This window comes from Diadema antillarum, unplaced genomic scaffold (genome assembly GCF_040938485.1).
Source record: "Diadema antillarum isolate AM-2024a unplaced genomic scaffold, OU_Dant_1.0 seq00000876_RagTag, whole genome shotgun sequence".
NCBI lineage: Eukaryota > Metazoa > Echinodermata > Echinoidea > Diadematoida > Diadematidae > Diadema > Diadema antillarum.
Window position 1 is genome coordinate 416,597 of NW_027271740.1, and position 26,294 is coordinate 442,890.

At 37.0% G+C, this 26,294-nt stretch overlaps 1 protein-coding gene across 1 annotated transcript; it reads right to left on the reverse strand.

Moving 5' to 3' along the window:
* Window positions 1-1,202: 1,202 nt before the first annotated feature.
* LOC139740730 (tetratricopeptide repeat protein 7B-like) lies at window positions 1,203-25,843 on the reverse strand. The gene is made up of 20 exons (XM_071651297.1): window positions 25,635-25,843; window positions 24,735-24,880; window positions 23,945-24,113; window positions 23,300-23,415; window positions 22,593-22,723; window positions 21,955-22,227; window positions 17,050-17,113; window positions 12,755-12,892; window positions 12,100-12,183; window positions 11,468-11,572; window positions 10,931-11,045; window positions 10,028-10,158; window positions 9,382-9,542; window positions 8,880-8,996; window positions 8,229-8,326; window positions 6,802-6,828; window positions 3,893-4,030; window positions 3,159-3,256; window positions 2,169-2,365; window positions 1,203-1,614 (listed from the first exon to the last, which is right to left on the reverse strand). Exons 1-20 carry the CDS (start codon window positions 25,756-25,758, stop codon window positions 1,485-1,487), a joined length of 2,562 nt encoding a protein of 853 aa, XP_071507398.1. The 5' UTR covers window positions 25,759-25,843; the 3' UTR covers window positions 1,203-1,484.
* Window positions 25,844-26,294: the final 451 nt, after the last annotated feature.

Consider the following 26,294-nt stretch of genomic DNA (forward strand, 5'->3'; position numbering starts at 1 on the left):
CCATCAACTTCACTTTAAATAACAAGAATGGGTTATATCTGTTAAGGTTTTACTCCCTGTGAAGACAAAATTTCTTCCAAAAATATAGATTTATCACTTCTGTATAAAGATAATCTAAATGTTGCATGAATGACTGAAGTTACAACTATATTTTCCTTTGACTAATTTGAAGAATTACTTTCTTGTTTCAAATGATTCTAAATTAAAACTTATTAGTGAAAAAATAGAGCAGAAAAAAAAAAAAGGATTCCATCAGGTTTCAAACCTGGGACCTCTGGATTGCTAGCCCGGTGCTCTACCAGCTGAGCTATAGAAAGCCCTAGTACAGTGTTTGTCCAAGAAACCCTTAATTTTCAATGCTTGTGTGGTCAGAAGATATCGTAATGTGTGCGTGTGTGTATGTGTGTTGAGAGACACACACACATACTGTATATACACGTTAACCTAAAATAAACCAGAAGGACGTAAATCAACTTGGGGATAAATGCAAGGGATCACCAAAGTGATGCAGCTCTTTGAATAAACGCAAACAGGGAAACTGACCAGAAATGAATAACTTATTAGTGAAAAATTCAGCAAAGAAAGAGGGATTCCATCGGGATTCGAACCTGAGACCTACGGATTGCTAGCTTGGTGCTCTATCTTGTTCAGTTCTAAAACCTGACAAAGAATGAACATTCCTTTGTTTTCTCAAAGCAATGTCCAGGAATGTAGAAACATGATTTTTTTTTAAACCCTGTGTTAAAAGAGTTTGAGCACACCTCATAATATTAATATGAGAGGAAAATATAAATAAAACTACCTTTGATTGCCCTTTGCAGCAAGGCAGCCAAGAATCTACCATGCAAACTGTTACAATAACATTGATAGAAAGTACATTGCAGACGCTCAAGAAAGAAGCTGATTTAAGCCTAGATGTTAGAGTAGCTAAATGTGCAGAAACAGCTTAGTTTTTCTGCATCACAATTACTCCTTAAGCAAGCATTCTAGCCTAAACAGTAAAAAAAGGAACAAAACAAAGAAACAGAAACAATTTGTAGCTAAAACAGCAGTGCACATTGTTGTACTACCTTGATTTTATATGTTCTGGTACATGTAGAAAAAATATCTAAAATTGCCAATGAAAATACTAGTCTTACAATGAAGATATCAATACACCAGTACAAACAACTTGACATATTTTATTCACAACTCTTTGTCCTATGCATGCTTCTCATTTACACAGTGCCAGTTGGATTATGTCAACTCTGATGTAAGCCAACAAATTTAACTTGTTGCTTCTAGGATTTTTAAACCTCTATAAGGCTAGAACATGGCACATCCCATTCCCATACACTATGGGTTAACTGTACAACTGTGATGTCTCCACCATGATGGCTTGACCCCGCTGGAAGGGCAAGTCTACCAACCAAGGCAATGACACATACAGCATGTAGAACACAGCGCCCCCTTGAGTTGAGATGTGTTGAGAGGCGAGTTGACGATCACAGTGCCCTGGGTATGGTGGAGAAGGGCAGGATGGGGCTAGTGGACTCCAGCTGCAGGCCGGTCTGCATGCACTCTCCAGCTGCCTCACACTGACCGGAGGCCTGTAGGACCTTGCCAAGTGATATCCTACAAAGAATTCGGGAAACAAATCAGAATAAAGCTGACAATGCTGCTACCGTCCACTTGACTTAAAAAATTCAAATTCTTCAGAAGTTTTCACATAGATCCTAAACTTCAACCTTCATGCATACATCCAAAACATTTTGACAATCAGAACTTGTCTTCATTGGCATGCTACAGTTTGTATCACAGATATTAGATATATTTACCCTCTATTTTTACAAGTAATGGTAAAACAAAAGAGGTCAAAATATAGCATACTATTATATACATTCTTAAAAAGAGACACTAAAAGTGGTCAAGAAACTCTTTTTTTTTTCCCTGTGGACTTCGATAATTAATTGATATTGTAAAGTTTCGTATACAGAGCCTGCAATGATGAACATGAAGAATTTCATGTCTTGAGTTTCATACCGTATACCTGATTGTCAAGACTTTGGTACAAAAACAAAATCCCCCGTTGTATCTCTTCCCATACAGTCCAACCTTTGGAACATAGACACACACAAATGGTACAGAGGAGAGGCATGGCTGGCATGCAGAGTGTTAAAAGATCTCACCAAGCATGGTGTGAGGTGGGGTCAATGTTGACTGCCTCCCTCAAGATACGTTCAGCCATGAGCAGGTTTCCTTGCTGGGTGTACACCTGACCCAGGTTCTGTAGGCTGGTGATGTGGGAGGGGTTGATGGCAAGGGCGCTGTCATAGCACTTCTTGGCCTCGGTCCACTCCCCGTTGTGCTCATGTATGCAGCCTCGCTGTGATCGTACACAAGAATCTACATGACTACATGCCAGCAACTTCATCACTCTTCATTTGTAATAACAATACTTGACCCTTCCAGGCCCGCCATCTCATTAAACCATTTGGATTGTACACAAAAAGTTGCCTTTGTTCCTGATAGAGTTCACTGAATCTAAAATCTAGCACACTGGGATCCCTAAACACCTTTTGAAATGAATATCACAACCTACAGATGTGCATTCAATGCTTTGCACAAACAGAAAGCGTAGGATTTTGTAACAAGCCCAACAACAGCAAGGGGGGTGGGGGGTGCATTCCATCTATTTGCTCTTAGCCAATCAGATGCAAGAATTTCAGTAGCCTACAACACGTGACATTTACCCCTGATACGAGGTGTCCTAAAATCTCTCTCTCTCTCTCTCTCTTCATTCATTTTGCATGTTGGACACTAGACATATTGTCATCTCTGATAATTCTAGAGAAGTAATTACAGCTCATTATTATTATCATTATTACTATTATTATCATCATCATTATCAATTACAGCTTGTGTAGACTTTTTTTCAAGGCTTCTGAACTTTCCATACACTTTCATTTCTCAGTTGATGTGATTCAGCCTTAGAATAAAATAGCAGTTTGTTACACCTTGTAAATCTGCCGGATCTGGCATTGTAGTTTACACTCAAATACATGATGCACAAAAAGGAAGACATTTATTGAGATCTGTCCTAGAATCAGTACACATCACATATACCTGATTTCTATTACTCAGAGTATGATAGTTCTGACAGAGAGGTGTGTTCTCACCGTGTGCATGACCTGATGAGAGAGAGGGAAGATGGATGAAGCCTCCTGAACACATCCCTTGGCCTCTCCTGGTCTATCAAGACTTAAGTACAGCTCAGCTGGGGAGAAAATTCATGTGACAGGGTGATGAACCTCAAAATGATTGATAGTCACCAGGGAGATCACACATTAAAGACAAAATAAATCCTTAAAAGAAAAGAAAAGATTATCCTAAACTATTTCAGATTAAGTCACATCATTAGAGATCAGGTTGAACAAGTGCTGATGAATCTATGACGGGGATGCTGTTCATCACCAGTAGGTGCCATTTACCTGTAGGATCAACCAGATACAAACTCACTGCACTCATAGTGTCATAACAAGAGACAGTATTAAAATACCAACTACCGGTACCTATTAACATACTTAATTCTCCATGTATAAATTGTTTTACATGGTATAATATATCATATCACATGAGCCAAAGAGCATATCTGCACTTAAGTCTATTCCATGTAAACAAGAGACCTAGGATAAGACAAGGCAGCTGAAACAAAACTATACATTACCCTGCATTATAAACCTTTTTGTTGATAAATATTTCTCTAGCTATTCTCTCGCCATCTTTTCAGTAATAAGGAAACAATGCACAAATAAATGGAAAAGATCATTTCCTTTGAAATATGCAAATTGAAGATGGAATGACAAAAAGGGCTCTTCAGGTCCATGGAACAGTCAGAGCTCTGGCTTCTCACCAATTGCCAGCCAGATGTGTGCTTGAACCATCCAGAGATGCTGGGAACCAGTTTTGGGGATGAAGCTACCGGTGGAGGAGGCGACTTCTGAGAGGGCGTGCTCCACCCGGGATGCAGCCAGAGAGTTGTGGATGGAACCTGGAAGAGAGAACAACGGGTTAAGTGTGCTTGTCCAGAGTTACACAACTACAGGCGCCACATTCACTGACACACAAATATGCTTCACGAAAAGAGATAAGCTGTTAAAGTGTTAAGTTAAGATTAACCCAGAGGTTTGAATTGTAATCCTCTAATTACTTACACCCTGAGAATAATAATTAATCGTGAGAAATCCAACAATGTTCTCGAGCAAGAAATATTGTTGCTGTGCACTCCTATTATAATTAACACTGTTATAGCTAAGTACAATTCAGGTCCCAAAATTATCATCTATATAAATTCATATACTTTGTTGCTTGGCTCTTAACAAAATTTGATGTAATGACAGGAAACTGCCAGTCTTAAGGACTTGTTCTAACGGAAGTCCCCTATATATCTATCTACATTTTCCCACCTTGAAGGTGATTGACGGAGAATTAAGAAAAAAAAAAGTAATCATTACTTGATAACAAGTATGGTTTCAATTAATGAGTGTCACTCTTCATTATTGGATTATTTCTATTATGCATTGGCCAGAGATGATTTCTACTCTTATTTTGTCTTTAAAACTAAACTGCAATGAGAAAGAACACTTTCTCAGTTACCATTTTTAGATACATATACTACATTCACTTTCTTTCAATTAAAATTTCTCTTAGACTACAATAATTGTACAATTTCTCTGCACTTATGCAGTTTGAAAGTAAATGCAACAGAAGAAGAATCCACAATATACCATCTTCTAAATGTTTAATTCCTGTATATACTTGTATATGTATGTAAATGTTTACGAGACATGCTTCACTGCAAATCACAAATGAGCAAATTAAAATAAGCATACAATCAATGGTATCTTTTAGCACACCAAATGAAAATAAAAATGGGAAGAACTTTTTTTAAACATTGTCAGAACATATGCTAACCTTTGATCTACCCAAAGAGAAAGATTGCATGTGATGCTAAATTCATGTCATGTATAATATGGTTAGCTAATTATGATTCTCTACAAAAGTGATCTCAAGAGAGACTCCAATATATTTTTGAAAAAACTTTTCAGAAATCAATAAAAGATTGAGTTGGGTTCTGTAAGGCAAACTTAGTTAAGTGTGTAAGCCAACTACCTCAGCACACATAACACCTTAACATTTATATGCAGGATTTCTAAAGTTGAAGGGCAGAACTGTTTGAGATTGTCAACTCACGGATTTAATCTGAATATATGGATGTAGTGATATACATTTTTTTTTCTGCACTGAGTAATTCAAAGTACAAGGAATAAATATCCCGCCAACAATGTTTAAAACTTTTTCTAAATGTTTCCATTGCTTTGCTACATATGCTGGGTGCATTGGCTATCTGTATAAATGGATGTAGCATTAGATTTCCATAACATTCAATACATGGGCGTAATTAGGAAAAAAAAAAGTTAATTAGATATTACAGTACCCAGTAATGTGTGTCCAGATGAATTACATGAATGCACTGAATTGGTGGCATATCTGATGCTGAAGGGCACTGGGTCAAAGGGTATCATAAACTTCTGAAATTTTGTTATTCTTGCAGTTATCCCAAAAAGTAAGTAAACTAGAATACTTTTATCGAGTTGGTATGTGCATTGTTCCTTGCAGGGCTTGGCTTTTGGAAGGTCATTAACTTGTTCTGTACGGGAACCTGGTGGCCTGCCTATTAAGTCTATGGGCATTTCAGAATTCAGTATGGAATGGGTTAATTGATGATAGTTTGATCAAAACATGTGAGTCGATATGGTATACACCTTGTTGTACCCGAATTGATAGTACGGTATAGCATGTGGATGCATACACATTGATATTGAGACATTGATGTTTTAATTTTTTTGATTGTCATAAATTGAAAGTTATCAATCCAATGACACTCATGTCTGGCTGAAATACTAACTACAGTTTTTAAAACATTGTTTTCATGATGAAATATTTTCTCTTAATCACGATGACAAAACTAATGTTATCTATCAGTAGAAGAATCACAAAATGACTATGGCAACTCCTTAGGGAAAGCAACTGAAATAAATAAAGAAGGAACCTAAAAATGCAGCATTGACAGCCAACATAAGCTTCACTACATTGAAACTAACTTCAGAATCTAGATATGAGAATATTCACACAGGATAAGCCGTAGCACTGTCTAGAAAGCAGTGATGAATAGGATTTACTGCAGTGTCAAAGGATGTTATAAGGTGATGCGGTATTGTAGAAATATCTTCCAAATGAAATGAAAGAAAGACATTGAGACACAGATCAGACACAAAAACTGAAAATCAAGGCACAATCATGATACATGAGACAAATCTTGAGATCAGACTGAGAAGGCGAAGATAGAAGACTATCTGGGAAGAATATAACGTAAAAAAACAGAAAGAGACACAGACTTGACAACGATACACATTGAAATTAGAAGCAATCGGCAAAACAGCAGATGATTAAACTAAAATTCTAATCATGATCAATAAAATAAAAAGAATTCTGCAGTGTAATCATGATCAATCTCAATATTCTAGATAACTGAATACACCATCATATCATACCATGGTCAGACTAATTCATCCTACAAGCACAAACAAACCAAGACATGATATATCCCATGTCAACGTGTAATGAACGTCCCATTATGTGCTATCTCGCGTGAAAATATCGGCACATACTTCCCAGGCTATCAAACAATAGCATGTAATACAGCAATACCTCATATTTAATGCATCATGCTGCATACAGGGAATAACAAGAAATACTTACACTTTGCTCCCCTTTCGCTTCTAATGTCTTTAATTTATCATTTCATGACAGAAACAATCAGAAGCATAAAGACACAAAATGAATGAATGAAAAGTTACAGCAGATGAATATCAAAAGCAAAAGTTGATTGTTGGAATGCAAGTAAGGATATGCAGAAAGCACTGGCAAAAAAAAAAGAAAAGAAAAAAAAGAAATATTCACACTTGCTATAAAAATCAACTGCAGTCAGAAATGGTAGTTGGAGAATTACTCCTCCAGTGAAAAGTTAAGAAGAAAAAAATGTTTCTGATCTTATTGTTGGTAAAAACAGATGAGATAAGCTATAATTAGTCAGAAAGAACACAAATGACAAAAACATTGAAATACTAGTTAGAAAAATCCCACTCCTCAACACATCTAATACAACATTAATAATATTTCAGCATGTTATGTCACAAGAAATGTTGGCCTGTAGTCTGTGTAAAGAATAACATGTTCCTCATGTATGGGTGTAGATACAGGTCCAATGTAACCAAAAACAAATTCCTTTGGTATTGTGAGCACAGACATTGCACAATAATAATTAAAAAAAAAAAGAATTAAAGAGTGAATGCTATGAGGATAATCATCTACAGTCTAGAATAATTGGAAAGCAATTCAGTATGATGTCTAGTAGTGCTGTCACTTTAGGATGTTAACCCGTTTAGGATGAGTCCGGAGAATACTTAGGCAGGTGTCTATGGGAAATGCTTGCTAAAGGAACAATACAACAACATCAGTCCATCCTCAACGGGTTAATGCAAGCTTCCAATTGGTAATACTGCATAAAATCTTTAGTACCAGTACGAATGAAAACAGTCTCAGTGTAAGAATTACAGTGTCTGTGCCTTACAAATGGATTTATACTATGTGCAATAGGAAACCAAGATGGCATATATATATATATGTATATTTTTTCCCTATTTTTTCTTGCTGGCTTAAGAACAATTCTTCTCTTTTTTGCTTAACATAATGATATATGAGAGCAAAAATGAATGAAAGAAAAATTTTGATAAAGCTGTTGCACATGATGATATTAAAAAAACATTCATGACAAGAAAATTTTTCTCTCTCGTTAGATGTGCTTCTTGTCAAAGTGACAAAATCTTCTTTGAAACTCTGAAATTACATATCTCAGGTCTCAGTATCAATTTTTGAGATGAGAAATGATTTATGAATGTCAACTTAGCCACAAGACAACACTCTATAAAAGCAATCCAACTTGAAAAAAAGTATCCAAAGACCAATCACAGTAAAGCTTTAAGATAAATGTAAATGTTCAAGAATTTGAGCATGTTCAGCAGGAATTGATGCAAATTGATGAAAACGACCAATATCACAATGAATTCCACCAAGACATACAAACACATAGAAACACAGAGGGAATAAACCTATTGCTTCTGACATACCTGAGTCCCTGTCACTGTATTCTGAGAGATGCATCTGTACCAGACTGCGGCGGTCTGAGGTCACTCGTTCCAGGAGACCCGTCCCTCTACTAGACTCACTGTCACAGACGAGACGACAGAGTGAACGATACCCTCTTTCATCCTTTTGTTTTAAATGATTTCTGCTGCACTTATTCTCTAATGTCCTGGTACTCTCTTTGCTCCTTTTTAGTATGATTATTTCTGCTGCATGGATTTCTTAGTGTCTACTGCTTTTGCCACAATTATTAAATGACACGTTATCTATTTGAACAAAAATACTTCTTGAGTTTCATCTTCCCATAGAGAAATCATCGAATACCAGAATCAATGGCTCACAAAGTTACACTTGAAGTCACTGTTTTAGTCCTTTATAGCTTATATGATGTATATCAACTTCAAACTTAGAATGTTTTATCATTTTCTGGAGTCTTTTTTTTTTAATGAATAGTGATGTCTATTTCTTCTGAGGATTACTCAGTATTCAATCAAATCTTGAATAGAGCAGAAACTTTTGAGCACTAAACTCTCGTCTGGAAGTGTGTACCTGATTGCGACTTTTTGTTGTCATGACTTACATGAGGAAAATAAAGAATGTTCATTTCTACAAAGGATGCACTCTAAAGATTGTACCTTTGCTGTGTTGCTTCATAACCCCCTCTCCAGTGCTCTAGCATCTGTTTACAGGTCACCAAAGCCTCCTCTGGACCCAGATGGACCTCTTCTAGCTTGGCCTTGGTAAACTGGAGACTGAAATAATACAAACAAGGGGAAATGCCTTCTTAAAAAATACACTTCATGGCACCACTCACATTCCTGTACACTCCATTTACTGCATTCCACTTCAATCTACTCCTTGACCTTCCAATGATAATAAACACAATGCTTTGTGCATCTTCATAAATTATTCTATCCTCAACTTCATTATCATACCCATTGACTCCATCATGACTAGGTTTCATCTCTTAAAGACATCATCACCATCACCACTGTCACTCACATCATGATCATCAGTATTATTGTGTCATTTACATTATCATCAATTTTAATCAATACTATTACTCCTACATATACTGCTCTTGTCTTCAGCCACATACATCAACACGTGAATCATTGCCATGACAACGAAACCCACTTGAAGTCATCCGGGTACTGGTGTACAGCAGCCTCCAGGATGGCCAGAGCCTCAGTGTATTGTTTCTGAGCTGAGAGGAGTAGAGCCAGGAGATGGAGGGACTGTAGGTGGTCAGCACACAGCTGGAGGGAGATACGCACCCTCTGCAAGGCTTCGGGGATCTGCAGGGTAAACCAGATGATGAGGTTTCACTCAATATTGCATGAAGCCCCAATACCACCATGATACTGTACCTCTGACTGACCTACAGCCTATGAAAACCTTACAAACACCATTCATAAATCCTTTCTTGTGAAATGTTCTTAATTAGTCTTAAGGATATTTTATTTTGTTGGGGGGCGGGGGGAGTTTGCTTTAAAAAATCAGCAAGTGCTGCAAGTATAAGGGTACAAGTGCACGCGTCATCAACACCATACTTGCCTCTTTTTTTCCTCTCGTGTCTTTTTCATTCACATTCTGGTTGGTCTACTTGTTGGTCTTTACCATTAGAAGTTTCTCTTTATTTCTGATACAAACTTTGTGCATTATATCGCACCAATATATACTTGTGATTTCCATATGACAAACGCTTGCCTTTTTACTAATAATGGTATGCAAAGATAACATATATTCCTAAACCGGCACAAGCTCATTTGAATGACCATACCTGTCTTGATAACGCTAATTGCATGGCCATCTGAAATTGGGTCATGTGGTCATCAGGGTCCAATGAGGTGGCAGATTTGAGGCAGGCAAGGGACTTGCGTTGAAGCTCACAACGCTGCTCCTGAATGGTGGCTAAAAAAGAAAGAAAGAAAAAAATGTTAATACAACCTTATTCAAAACTCCAAATGAATTTTAGTGTCTCTATTTCAATGCCATGTATGTGTAGATCTGGCCCTGCACAGACTGATATACTGATTCTGTTCATCACAAATGGATTGCCATCACTGAGGTTTTAGTGTTCTACATTATGCAGCAGAGGTATGAATAAGGATTCTTTTGATATGAAGTGTAGAGTTCCATTGATAAAAGTATCAAACTACCGGGTACATAAAAAATTACATTCATCAGTGGTGTTTAATAAATGGCTTTGAATACACTTCAGTGGCTAACTCATCTAACATTGGTAGTGGAAACATCACTTACATCTTCAGTCAAGAAACAAATTTTCAGCAGGTATATATAACATAGGAGGGTCTGTGTGAAGGAAGGCAACGGTATATTTCCAATCATCTACACCAGCAGCAAATTCTATATGAATATCAAACCCAAAATCTACTTTTCCATCACATTACTCTGTCATTGATGAGTAAAATGACCTACACAAAACCATTAAAATGACTTATAATTTGTCATCAGGTGTCCTTTAAATCAACTATTAACAAAAATTGGTATACCAGGTATATATGAGTGACTACATTTATGAGACTTTGGCATCCCAACGGTATTAACCCGTTGAGGATGAGTCCCGATTATACTCGGGCAAGTGTCTATGGGAAATGTGTGTCGTAGCAAAATCAGCCTGTCCTCAACGGTGCTGAGCAAGGCCTCCAGGTCCTGGACCTACCTTCTAGGGCCATCATGCCATAGGCCAGTCCCTGCATCATGTGACAGCGAGGAGCCTGGGGCTGGTTGCTGCTGTGTTCTACTGCCAAGCTGGCAAACTCCAAACCCTCCTCCAACTGGGCACAACAGGAAAACCATGAAATATACTATGACAAAACTCTATCCGACTCCATCAAGATAGAAATTGAAATACATATTTCTACTACGCAGAAAGTATACTGATAAATTCAACTATCCTTCATGATTGCCTGATGCACTGGATATCATAAATTATAAATACATAATATCAGCTGGAATAAGAAAAAAAAATAGGAAAAAAAGTGGAAATTATAGAACTTGAAAGGATAAACAATAGACACAGCAATTAACAGTGATCTAAATGTATTCATTCTAATGTCATTCCTGAATGTTGCAATACAAATGTTGCTCATATGGAATAGAATTCAAGAAAACAAACAAAAGCATATGCACTCCTGCAGCAGATATTTAGATTAAACATGATTTGAAGATGAATGAGAGACAAGGCCTGTCAACATACCAAGTTGAGATTTTGCAAGCAGACCTTAGCGGCCAGAAGAAGAACTGTGATGTTGTTTGGCTGCATGTTGCTACATCGACGCAGAACCTGAAGGGCTCTGTCATACTGTGTGACAAGAATGGTATTCAAGATGGAGAGGAAGGTTGGTTAATTACGATTGAATAATGGTTCTCATGGAGAAGCTGGGAGAATACTTTCTCATGATTGGAAATACAATCATATTTGAGTAACAACCAAAGAAACTAACAAAAGCATCTACAGGTATTTTTGTCTTCCTTCTACACTTATATAATTCTGACAAAATATATCTACATGAGTAAGATTTATGTCAAGAAAAATAAAACTGCAATGAACAAGACAGGAAACAAAGCTGACAGAAATATCTGCAAAGATCCTACCAATTCTGGTCCTTAGGTAGTAAAACGAACACATGCATGCTCTCATCATGACTATCTCATGTGTGTTCAAAAGCACCTTTGCCATACTTCCAATAAGTCCAGCAATATCATTGGCATCAATATGTTTTAAACAACACTTTAAATGCCTAATGCAGGCACTTCACGCGAGTTAAAGCTGGTGTGGTGATGAATAAAAAGATGAATTAAATAACAGTACTATGACAGAAGCCTAACCTTTTCACTGCTGATGAGGGACAGAGCAAACTGCATCCAGAGGTGGAACTCCTCAAAAGAGAATCGCATGGTCCTGTCCAGGGTCTGGGATAAAGAATAACAAAAAAAAAAAAAAAAAACAGCTCAGAACCATTGACACACTACTTTACGTTTGACACCAGGCTAAAAATTAAAGTGGTACTCCTAGTTTGTTAGGCATCAGAATCAGAGGTAGAGAATTAACTCAGCGTAGCCTTTACTCTCAAGGTGAACATGAAGCATTTCATCACATTTATCACGTGTCATTTACATGATATAATTCTGTCAGAGGCAACCAGAAAATTCATCAAATTCACCAGATGCTGAAATACCTTTACTTCAAATGATAGCTGATATGAAGAACATGTTTCTAAATTCACTTCTCTTTCTTTTCAAGCCAAGTTGGAGGTGGCGCAGAGACTTGGCACATGCTATTTGATATAGAGAGCTGTCATGATGTTGCAACTGCTGAAAAATGAGAGAACTTACACCAAGGAATCATCTCTTGTCCATCTACCCTCATTTCATTGACTGAAGCCATTGGGGCTGCTATTTAAAGGGTACTAAGCGAGCCCATCGCTGGATTCTTCGAAAGGCACGTAAGGCAAAGAAAAGGAAAGCAAACACTCTATCTTACATCTGAGAGCATCTGGTACTGAGCCCTGCGTGTGAGGGCAATGGTGAGGAGGTCATAGACAGCTGTGGCATTGAAGAAGGTGTGTTGGCGACTTTGACTGTACTCCTTGGACCGACTCAGCACAACATCTCTATTGACCTTTGACACATAACAAGTACAAAGTTTGTAAATTACATTGAGCACAAAGGATTGAAGACTTTTATCACATGTCATCAAAGGGTGAAAAGACTCATTTTCCTTGAGCTATAGATTTTATGAATTTATCTACAAAATGTAAACACAATGTATCTTGTGTTGCATTCAAATTACACACAAAGAAGACAATAACATAGTAAGAGGCTATACTTTGAAAATATCCATAATTCAGGGACAGACGTCAAATTCCTCACAGAGAAATGCATGTTTTGGAGTCTTGTTCAAAAAAATCAGTTTTTAATGCAAACATTACATCTGGTTACGAAAGCTCTACAATGTCTGGTTTAGGTATCATGAGCAAAGAATGACTTTCTAAGACAGAAAATTAATTTACCCATATAATAATACAACCCTGCTGAATTCAATGATGGCACACTAAGATATATACGATGTCATGAAATGTATCATGAGCAACAATAACTCTAGAATGGATGAGAATCAAACGTAATTCTCTAGATCCATGAGAAGTAGTGATTCATTCTATGAGATAGATACAATGTATGCTAGTGAATACAACATTCAATTTTGGAAACTGTGAGCAAATTGCATGATTACATGTCACTATTAAAAAACAGATACTTGCCACTAAATTCTCTTAATCAAATGTTTTTCGGATGGAATGGAAGACTGTGCCTACTCAGATGGATTGACAGTACATTTGAACATGATACACACAAATTTAGGCATTTACAGCTGGATGACAGTTCTATATGCAGGATACTAATAAATGTCGCTTTTTGACTATACAGCATGATCAGAGCTTGGCTTGGATGCATTGAAGTATTCCAACTTAGGTTTAAGACCAACATATTGTAATTATAAACCACTTGGAAAGCACAATAAAGACCTACTAAATATGACATAAAAACTAAGAATATAAACATTCATCACTATTACACCGCTGATGACAATTTTAATTTTGTTGCCCGCAGAAAATCATAACAAGCTGTCTATTCCCATAACAACCATGTTTGAAAAAAACAAGTAAAACCATCGATGAGATACGGTTGTATGAGAAAACATTACTGTAAAATAAGGAATGTTCACATGCATTTTAATTTCGCAAAATTCATGAGAGCCAAGATTTGTGAAATTAAAATGCACCCGAAAATTCTTGTCTACACTATATGCATTGAATGTTAGAGGCAACTCACAAAAATTTCATGCCGCAAAAAAGGCTGTTGGCTCCAATTCGCGAAAATTTCATGCCACGAAAATATCATGTTTTACAGTATATTTTTTGAGGCTCTTCAAATCCACTGTATGATGCAAAGACTCAAGCTTCCCACACTGAAACACTTTTGATAGCTGCTTTCATTCATTCATTTTTTTTTTTTTACCCCTCTTTAGAGATTTGGTTAATCTTCTCCTCACTGAATTTAACAACACTGAAGTAATTTACAGGGAAAATCTCCACTGAATTTTGAAAACATTCAAGCAGGATTGAATCAATGAGTTTGAGCTCATACATATCCACTCACTTCACCATGAAGAATGAGTCAATCTTGCCAGAAAAAAGTAGGCATAAATTTTATGCAATCGTAAATCAGGTGATAGTCTTCTGACAAAGACAACTCTTTAACATTCACTTAGTACTTGTAAATAAATGTCTCTTGAGAAAAAGTGTATCTGCTTGAGAGTGAGACTATCATATAAAATGTTTTGAATGCAATGTTGACGCACATTGTGGTGAATGGTAAATACAGTATTCATCGCATAATCGGGCATCTGATAATCGGGATCCTCGCTTAAATGATATACGTTTCCCAGAAACATTTCCAACGCACGTTATTTTCACTGGATAATCGGGCTGGGACCTCTGATAAACGGGACAATTTTTCTTCAAGCGATCTTTGATTTTGTTAATATTTTACACAAAAAATCTACCAAAATACCACAACAATATTTCAAAGATTCCGTATCAGTTGTCGTTTACAACAAACTTACAAAGCAAGCTTCGGATTGGTGTGTTTTGACCTCCGTCCATCCAGTACATGTACATGCATAGCCACGAAAGCGCCGTGTATAAGTATCCATGCCATTGCAAAGCACATGCCTTCGCGAACATTCTTCTCCCCTACATAAGCAAAGCCATGTGCTCGCTTGCAATTCCTACTCGACTCACAGCCAATAAAAAAACATGCCTCGCTCATATACAGCCCAGGCTGTGTGCGTTGTTTAATCTCAGTCATACACTCTGAGGGCAAAGTCCATTGTTATCGCGCGCCTTCGTATCTTGTTATCTACTGTCTTTGGTTTCAACTTTCAATACAGCTGTACACTGTGATCTGTGTGTACGTCACAATCTTCCTCAGTTGTGACTGGGCAAAAGTTACGTGATTGAAATGAGGGCTATGAACAGTTACGTATTCAGTGAAATGGGGGAGAGAGTGGGAGGGAGAGCGTGAAAGATGAGAAGGGTTCAATGTATGTGCGAATACGTAACGTTTTATGAATCTAGACTATGCGAGCTGACATTGATTACGTGTACACGCGTGTTTGACAGAAGAATCGAACCCGGTTGCGATTACTCTACATCATTGCGAGAATGCAGGGAGAGCTGGAGGGTCGCGCCGAGGGGTAGCGTGTTGTGTATTCATGTACATGTACAGTACGTCAGTATGCATGTGTGTGTGTGTGTGTGTGTGTGTGCACTACATGTACATGTCGTATGCCGTTAGTGTATGGTGAGTACTCATCGCGAAATCGGGCACCTCGCTTAAAGGGGCCGTGTTTGCTACTCCCAACCTGTCCCGATTATGCGATGAATACTGTACCATATTTTCCTGTGTATTAACTGCACCCATAATCTGGCCCAGAGGAAAAGTAAAACAGATAAAATATGTGGTGGTGGTCTAACACTAACATTTTTATATGAAAGTCCCAGGGTTATTTGACAAATAAGACTTAATATTCTTGACAATATGTATACCACTACTGAGGTCATAGTACACACATGTGATCATGATCAGCTCAAGTCTAGTTGGACAATGTGATCTTTTCACATTGTGAGTGTGATCAAGCAGTACACTGTACTACTTGGTAATCAAGATCTTGCCAATTGAAATATCCGGTATAATATGCCAAAAAGACAAAACTATCCACTGACTTTGCTCGAAAATCATCTGCTACAACTGTATGTACTTCATTTATCCATTTTGGTCAGTCAGTAGAGTGGATCTAAATGTGGGTCAAGCCTAGTGAAAGGATACAAGTGATCAGGCCTAGGTGGTGGGTTTAGTAGCAGTTCAGCTTTTCACACAATCCTCCTCTTTTATGTTAGTTTAGTGCTACTTAATATAGCTGGAATGTTCAGGAGCTCAAGTGGGAAGTGAAAGGTGACTTGCCATTCTAAGCCTCTAAAATTTAGAAATATGATTTGATATAGCACCTAGCAAGGTCCCAAAACCATTTGCATTTCCACCATCAAAACATCCTTCCCACCCACACACACAAATTGTTTTTATGTGCATAACATTTCCCTATTTTCAGGATTTTCCCAATGGTAAAATGTGCAGGTAATACTCTAGAAAATATGGCACATTATCTAATGTAGTGAATAGATATTGGTAAAAGAAACTTTGACAGTACCGCAATTGGGATATAGGTCTATAAGGAGAAAATAAAGAGAAACAGAAAACAAGAAATTTTTACAGTCACATCAACATGAACAAGCTGATCATCGTGAAAGAGAAAAAAAGTGTGAATCAAGGACAGGTATCACTTTGCAAGCAGGAAGGTATAATAACACCAAAGCTTAAGCACAAAGCAAAATTTAAACCTCCACTTGGCTCTGTTTTCAAAATAATGAACTTGAGCCCTGCTGGGAATTCATGTATTATATTTAGAATCACAGTCTTCATAATAACTGATGTTACAGAACCGAGTCATGAAGCATTTACTCTAAGATTGGATTGATCAGAAAGTACCGTATAAGATTTATTAGAAAGTATTGGATTTAGTAGAAAATATACACACTCACAGTCTTGAATACCAATCAATTTACAATTTCCTTCATACTGAGTTTTTACTAACTGTTAGTTTGCTTGTGTGTAATTTTAGCTGGTCCCTATAAACAACACGTGCAATGAAGATCTTACCTGCATTTCACTGATGAGGAGGAGCAGCAAAGCCTCCTCTCCAACAGTCTTTGGGACAAACAACCTGTGGACAGACACAAGATATTACATACAGCAAATCAGATAGTCTATTTCTTTTCATTCATCTCATTCAATCACACAGAACTAATATTCATAAATGATATTACCCTAGACATTATTTGTACATGCGTACTATTTCATGTAGCCCAAATGTTGATTGACAGAAATTGAACAAGAAAGTGATAAATTAATTTCTGAATTTACAAAACAGAACAACCTTTCATGTATCCAAGTGTCCATGCAGTCTTACATGATGTGAAAGAACAAGTCACTAAATGGCTCAAGTGAATGTGCCGCCCATGAAAACTCCCTAGTTTACACAAGAAAATGATTTTGTTTTCGTTATGTATACACTACAATGAACAGTAAAAAATATGAAATAAAAGGATGCTTAACAAATGAGAACCAGAGCATGATAGATATGATACTCCTACTAAGTCTGACTTTGTCTTATTTCTATGAATGAACGACAGGTACTTGGAAAAGGGTCAAAAGATGTTAGAAGTAAGATACCATTCATTCTTTCATTCATTTATTTGGCAAAGTATGCATGTAAAGTCTTTGTATTGCTTCCAAGCAAATTTCATGAACTGGGACTTACTACATGTACATGCAAAAGAGACCCAACAAAAGTATTAAGAATGAACTAAACATCCCTACTCTTTTTAAGTTTCATGCATTCTGGATGCATCACACATTTGTGTTTTACTAACAAATTACCAATGGTTATCACTAAAAAAAAAGGAGATAACTAAAAAATATATACAAAATTTAAAAAAAATGCTTTACAGAACTTCTGCCCAACACAAAAATGCATTTTCACCCCTGTAAATATTGCTTTTCTCTGACATTAAGGTATGTTTGCAATGAAAATCAGTTTTGACTTCTTCACATTATTTCAGTCAGCAGAGCAGTAAGTCTGACCTTCTTTCTCCCAATAGGAATTGAATTTATCTCTGACGCTCTGTGGATTTTTAATCACTTGGAAGTGAGAAGGCCAAAGGCAACTTCTCTCAAAGGCTTGTAGCAAACACATCGCTTTGATTCTATGCTGTTATTAAACAGCAGGCAACAATCACATCAGGTCACAACAAACAGAGACCTGGTAACCGTAGGAACAAACTTTGTATTTTGTAGTTTGTTAAGACGAAACCAAGATGGGGGTATTACTTTTTGGGGAAGCATCACAACAGAAATCTTGCACTAGGATGCTTTACTTCCACTATTTAAACACACTGCTGTATGTTATGTCATATCAAGGGTAAGCTTAAAGTTGAACGACATGCAAAGATGACACACTGCGGCTACTTTCACTGTTCATCTTTATCTATCGGTGTAATGGTTAGCCTCCTACAAGGCATAACAAAGATATTAGTTGGGGAATTTAGAAGAAACACAAACCATAATGAAAGCCAGAAGACTGATGACTTGTTCTAGTCTACATGCCCTTCTGATTCCATCACTGTTTTGGGTTTTTTTTTTTGACGGTTTACATTTCTCCAATTACACTTCAACTTCAGATTTGCTAGCATACTACACAACATCCAGATTATGGCCACTATGCATTAAATGCAGCTGATGCTTCGAATATAACACAATTTGCTATGAAGAATTTTTCACATCAAAAATATAATGCAAATATAAGCTGCCGCCTTTTAATAATTACTCAGAAATATTCAAGCATAGTGCAGCATTCCATACTTCTGTTCCTGTATGGGTCAGTCATGCCATATATACACCCATCCCAGTTACTATCAACAAAGAGAATTATTTCATAAATGAATATATTGGATACTTTAGAGCTAATGTCCACTCTTAGAATACCATCCGAAAGTCCTTTTTTTTTCTTTTTTCAGTTCGTAATAGTCATGAAGAAAGCATCACAAACAAACAAAAACACCACCCTACATTGGTAATAAAATAATCGATAAGAAATATACCTCTAAGTTAACATATAAAGGAAAAGTTTTGAAAAAAGTGCCGCAAAGAAAAAGTAGTTAATTCATAATATGCTGTCCAGTGTAATTACACATATACTGTATGTATTAGTAAGACTGGGAATAGTGGTCTCATATGCATTTTGTAGAACTTTTGTGAATCTACACCAGGTTAAATGAGTCAAATATATAGTATTGTATAATCACTTATATGTGCATTAATAAATACATGATGTATGGTGACTAAAACATTACATTATATATTTGAATAACAAGTATTAATTAGTACTGTAAAACCATTTATGGTCTTAAACATAAATATGAAGTGAAACCTTATTGTGTACCCTTATTCACTGTGCACTGGGGCTGAATAGTAAACATACATCAACAATTTCCCAGAGGACACAACCCTGTCTGGTAGTGTAATAATCTGAAAACAAGCAGGGTGCTACATAACATTTTTTTTTTTTTTTTTTATCCCTTGCCCGGTTGGGCGAGCAGATTTTCAATTTGTTGTAGAACGCTTGCCCAAACATGAACATGAATTTCACTTGCCCAAGAACAAAGTGAGAAAAAATATAAGAAAATGATATACGTGAAGAAATCACTTGTAAGTCAAGGGCATGATGAAACAATCATTTCAAGGAAACAGCACATGTTGATTGACACGATTAAATACATACTGGAGTAACAAACTTGGTTTGATCGAGTGTTGGTGTTGCATTGCAAGGGGGCATTTTATGTAATTGTTGGAAAGTTGCTGAAATGAAATTAATGTGCATTGCATCACTAAACAGTCACTATCTTTTGGATTCTGTATAGTGGACTTTGTGGGTTTGAAGAGAGGAGAAGTGAAAAAAGGTGGCCCTTAAAAACTTTTTGCTTGCCCAATTCAGGCGAGAATTTTTTCTCATCATTCCAAAACACTTGCCCGTCTTTGATTTTCACTTGCCCAAGGCAATTGGGCACGATCTTATGTAGCACCTTGAAACAAGATGTCACACATGATACTATATAGGTATTCTTTCTGTATGTCCACTACTTGGGTCAGAACTGAAAGATGCTGACTTCTCCATACTAAGATGTCACTACCACCCTTATCCATATCTGGCAGGAAAGATGAAAGGCCAATGTACTATTACCTACCCATTCTCCATAAGAAGAAGGCCTAAAGCAATCAAAAAATTCTAAACAACTTGTGGGAGTTAAGCCCTTCATATCAAAATATTACTGCCTCGAAAGTAGGCTGGTGAGAAAAAACATCAAACTCACAGATTATTTCATTTGCAAAGAAGAAGCTCATACTATTTTAGTAGGAACCTACTTTAAAGCCAAACACTGTCATACTATCCTCATCATTCCTTGTAATCACAAAAGTCACTGCATTTCACATCTGTGGTTCTATTGCTACTGCATTAGTGAGTACAGTGCTCTACATATGAATCCATCTACATCTATCTTATGTGCTTCACTGTCAGTCACTTCCTTGAGTTTGACCCACAGCAAGATTACTCTCTGCAAGTTGTTGGGATTTAAGTTTGGTAATCCACAGTAAAGATTACTGACAAGAACATGCAAGTTGTGCATGCAGCAGTAACAAACTTGATATATGATATACTGAGAAGTCAACTTGGTCATTATTAGGAAAGATACAAGTCAAGCAAAGAGCCTCTCAAAATTGAGACAATGCTCACACACTTTTGTTTGGATCATATTTATTCATACTGTGAAGGCATGCATGATGGTGATATTAAACTATCATTGTGTCCAATTTGAGGAGCTTCCCAAAGTTTGTGGGATTGACTCTTCCAGTAAATGAGCCAACTCTGACAGCAAAGAAGGAAAGAGACACCAAATCATTCCTTTAAGAGATGTACATAGTGCCAAATGTCTATAAAGAGATGTGCATACTGATGATGACCCTATAGCATGCAGCCCATCACTTACTGGTCATCTGAACAATGACTTGGTCGACTACAGCGAGAGGTACAATGATGGAATACACAGACATAGGAAAGAAACAACATGATGATAAGCGGAATAGTCAGGAGATGTATACAATTATATCAGATAACACTATGTTCTCTTGGGTCAGGTTGCCTAATTTTTTAACATTTTTGATTTTTGTTTTATTTCAAGAAAATTCACCCATTTGTTGCAATAGTAATACACTTGTAACTCATATGTCCATTCTGAATCATTACAGAATACATTCTCATTTCTTCAGTTATATCACTCTATCATATGGAGATATTGTTTCAGAATCCTTCTTGTCAACGTGAGTAACTTCTTGTTATTCAAGAATACTGAAAATGTGGTGGCAAATAATTTCAAAGGAAGTAAACAACAGTAAATGTTTTAGGCTTTCAGATTAACAACAAGGTTTGCAAGTCAAACTCCTTGTACTTTCTCTGGAAGAAAAAAGAAGAAAAGAAATACTTGTACTCTGGTATGAAACCACAATTTCCTTTGCCAGCTACACATCATTACAGGAACATAGATATTCTTAAATACTATGTGCTCTGCACACAAACACACACACATACAGCCAAAAAAAAAACAACAACAACTATGGAAACTCTACCAAATAATTTTCTATATAAACAATCACAAAATATGGTATAATCACACATTCTCAGTGATTATTTTAAAAGCATAAAGGAAATTTAAGGCTGGAAATGAGGCAATTAATGGGATAAAAGCATGAATGGCACTAGCAAATCATAGGAACAATATTGTCCGAATCATATCAAGCCTCTTCTCCATATAACTGATATAAAAAAAAATAAGTATATATTCATAAACTGAATGCAATTCATGAAGACATTTATGCTTGACACTGCAGAAGATAGAATGGAGGTGGAGTTGTCTATCAAACAAATGCTTCTCTGGATGATGAATCTCTTACCTATCCATGGTGTACAGCTTGGGTTTAAGGGACCCTCTGGAACCTGCTGGACGAAGAGATCCAGCCGAGCCTCCACTGGCCGACGACCGGCTGAGACTGCCAAATCTTTCCTCGCGACCGTCACTAGAGGGCGGAGTATAGCGGTGCTCACAGACACCCCGCAGAAGCACCTCAGCCAGCTCACGGGCAAGCGTCGTGCGAATATTTTGAGACGTTCGCGTCTCCACAGCCTTGAGGATGTGACGGAATCGGTTGATGCCCTGGTCCAATTTACTGCACAAACAAGATAATGGTGGTTACTTCTTACAAGTGTACATTCAGGTACCTGCAAAATACAAAAGACTGCCCCCTCACTGTGACATCAAGAGTTTTTAGTAACAATGTCAATGTGGCAAACACAATTTGTTTGAATTTAGTAGCCCTGCAATCACACATTGACAATGTAGTAGGAACAACTGAATGCTGTTACTTTGCAGCTTTTCAATAGGCCATTTATTGTCAGCAGAAGATATCAGTTCCTAACAGATAACAATGTATACAACTGAGACTCCCATTTACCTTATTTCCAATTTCCCATCACATGCAATTATACTGTGTAAGTAGAAGGGCCTCTGTGATTCAAGAGATGCAATGCTCACCCGAGTTGGATGTAGAGGAGAGGCGCTCTTTGCACAGCTGTCTCCAAGACTGGTCCCACAATGTGACTGCCAGAACCAAGGCTGCTAGAGCTTGAAGAAGTTGCATTGCCTTGGTGACCCTTCTCTACCTCCTACAAATCCAATGAAGTCAGAAGAATCACATCATTAAGTCCATGTCAGAGGCATGATGTTTCTTTAAATATTCTACATCATAATCATCACAAAATATTTTTTCCGACTGATGATTACACAAACATATCTGCATCAATTCATTATCATTCAAGGGTTCTTTATTAAAGGTCCTGTTTACCTTTGGGAGCAGTGATTTTAAAAATGTTCAAGATATCACATTTGATGCATAGTGTAGGTCAGTTATCACAAAACATCCTACCATATACAAATTTTTGCAACAAAGCCTAAAATATATGGAGATATCACTACTTTTCTCATTAAACTATAACTGTAGACGGTTCAGTCTGGCAATATTTTTATGATAACAATTGTTCACTTTTTGTCTATTTATCAATACTTAACAATGATTATACGGATTAAAATTTTTACAGTGTAGTGGTTGTTTGTACCCAAAACTCACATTTTTGAACTATTTCAAAGCACTAATATTTTTGTTTCATCTGCAAATGGCAAATAATGCCTTTAACTTGTCCATAAACCAGGAAGGATGCAGACTGGATGACAGAGCTTGATACCTGTAAATAGCACAGAGCCAGGTCTCCAGCTCTCTCGTAGTTACTGATGATCTCATCCTCCTTCTCACTCTTGGCTTCTTCTCCTTGCTTGGCTGCCAGTTTTTCCATGCACAGACCTGTTAATGCAATAGGCATACAAGTTGTTAATGTATCAGCACAAACTTAAAAGGCAGTGGTACGAAATACAGTGCACTCCCGTTATAACAAACATGGTTACAACGAAATTCCGGTTACACCGAAGTAAAAATTCAGGTCGCAAAATTATCCACTCTATGTATTTTTATTGTTTATTTGTTTGATATAACGAAAATTCAATATAACGAAAGAAAACTGCCAGTCCCGAGGACTTTGTTATAACGGGAGTCCACTGTACATATTTTAATGAATGTATACACATACAAACAGAAATTTTCAGAATTGAATTGAATTAAGCATTATTATGTAAATTATAGCATGGCAAAACAAAGTATCAGGAATGTGCTGCATTTGTCTGCTGGTTGGTACTATTGATATTGTCACATTGCCTTTTTAATTGCCAACCAGAATATTCAGCATATTTTCTCTCTTCTTTTTCCTTTGTTTTTCTATTCAAAATGCAGTAATTCTTTTGGTTCTCCTTCCCACGACATGGATGTGTTTGCCTACCTCTAACAGCGAAGGCTTCAGCCATGAGCTTGAGCCTGGATGAAGGGACTTCCTGGCTGTTCATATCGTCCAGCTTGGCCTTGTCTAAACTCTTAATGGCCTCCTCGTACTCCCCCATGGCCAGGTGTACCTTGGCCAGTAACAAGTGAGACTCTGCATACAAGATGTGCTGTGGGGAAGGAATGCATCATTTCCACTACTTCTCAAAGCGCACTGTGAACACACAGTATCAACAGCATTGAAAGGGAGCTATCATTACATCTAGAATGTGCCCCAGAAATACATGAAAAACCCATACAATTAATCTATACTTTTGCTCTCAACAACATCATCTTCAATCTGTAATATAATCAACAAAGTGAAAAAAGAGAAACCAGCTAACAGTTTACTGTGCAGGGGCACTTCCAGCTGAACCGAAGCTATTCAGGTTGTTCATGGCAGTGACATGCAGTCCTTGGGTCAAATAACCTACTGCCTTAACTTTTCATTCTTTTTGGTCTCAATATTGATTCCCAAGTCTCAAAGGTGACAACATGTAGCATCAATAAAGAAAACCTTTTATTCATGGAAATTTCGAGTATTTACATTCATTCTCCTTCCCCCCCTTTTTTACACTATAAAAATAGTGTGAAAGATGTTCGCTGGGTACAATGTTGCATGAACAGAAAGGATTATTTCCCTTACTTGTGACATGAATTAGATCATAATTCTCCTCTTTTTTTTTTCTAAAACTTGGTGTTCCCAAAGTTGTGTCAGTGGGAAGAAAGGAGCATGCGATGCTTGGTCATACCTTGGCCCCCTTGGCAGCAAGAAGGAGGTGTGACTTGGCCGATGACAGCTCTCGCTTGGCCTTTTCAGCCGTTTCATGGTTGGGAGGATTCTTGATGAGATACAGCTCTAACTCACACTCACCAGTAGCAAGGTGAAGCACAACCTCTACAAAAACAACAAATGCATAAAAATGTCAACTATGGATGTTGTGTGACATGAAGAACGCATGTAATAAAAAATATAAGCTCACCAAACTTATTCAAATTCATTTTTACCAATGTAGTAATAATAGAGTAGGCCTAGTAGTATGAAGTTGTGAAAAAATTGCTCTTCTGTTCCATACTGTTTCAGCTGCCCGTAACTGTATGAACTTTGGCAAAGAATATTGCATTGAAAGATTAATGATTTCTATCAATTTACTGCTTGGTCTTATTTGTTCATATAATTTCAAGATCAAAAGTCTTTTTACACACTTTTTAAACAAATCTACTGGCTTTCTTTGCTGGTAAATATTAAAAAATCTCACAATTCATCTCACGCTTGCTCTCATCCCTTGTGCATGGATAGATTACCAGTAAACTAAAAGTGTAAATTTATTGTCATTGTGACACAATTAGCATAAAGACACAGAATCTCTGTGTGTGTGGGCAATACATGGTCATGGTACAAGCAGGAAAGCATGTTTATCCTCAACATGTCACATACACTTGTGTACAGCGACCGGGCTGTGTATAAGTTAGTTACTAACTTTCTAGAGCTAACATTGTTTAGATCTAGTAAATAGAAGGAAGGCAATACGAACATACAAATTACTGATTGGGTGGGACTAGCGAAACTAAGGTGGGCGTTCACACGCACATATACTAACAATGTTACAGCTACTGACAGCTGTATGATACATAAATACATTGGTTCTTACCAAGTTGCGGGCTTTTTACTTTGTTTTGTTTGACTATTTCACCAATACGTTCCCAATTACACTCTGCCCTATACTTATCGATCTCTTGCTCGATTCGCGAAGCGGCTTTACGATTAGCGGCCATCTCGGTTGGTGTCCACTGGGCTGATTTGGCACCAGGTATATTGTATCAAAGATCGGATCTTTGATCGTATCAAGGAGCTTGCGAAGCTCCTTGATCGTATGCATACCTCACCTATACCAAATTCTCGGAGATCCTACACTCCGTACATAAACAGCGGAGAGTAGGATCTTTGTTGTTGCTGTGTTTTTTTTTTTGTTTTTTTTTTTGTTTAGCTTATATTCTAAGGACATCTTTTTAAATTCGTGAAGTTCATTAATTCCATTTTTTGTGGTGTTAATGGGTATGGGTGATCCTAGTGTTGAATGAAATGAGGGATGTCGCGGTAGGGAAATTTCGTTTTGGTAATTCTTATTTCCACTTCTATCTATTCATCCAATATATTTCTTTCCTTCCTTTATCATCTTAAGATTAGAAAAAGATTAAAAAGAAATGTTAATTATATAATTTCTTAAACAGTCATTCGTGTATAGTAGCATAGAAATTCCGGTTTATAGATTAAAGTTTTCCGAACTTGTATATTAAATGGCATGTTTTGT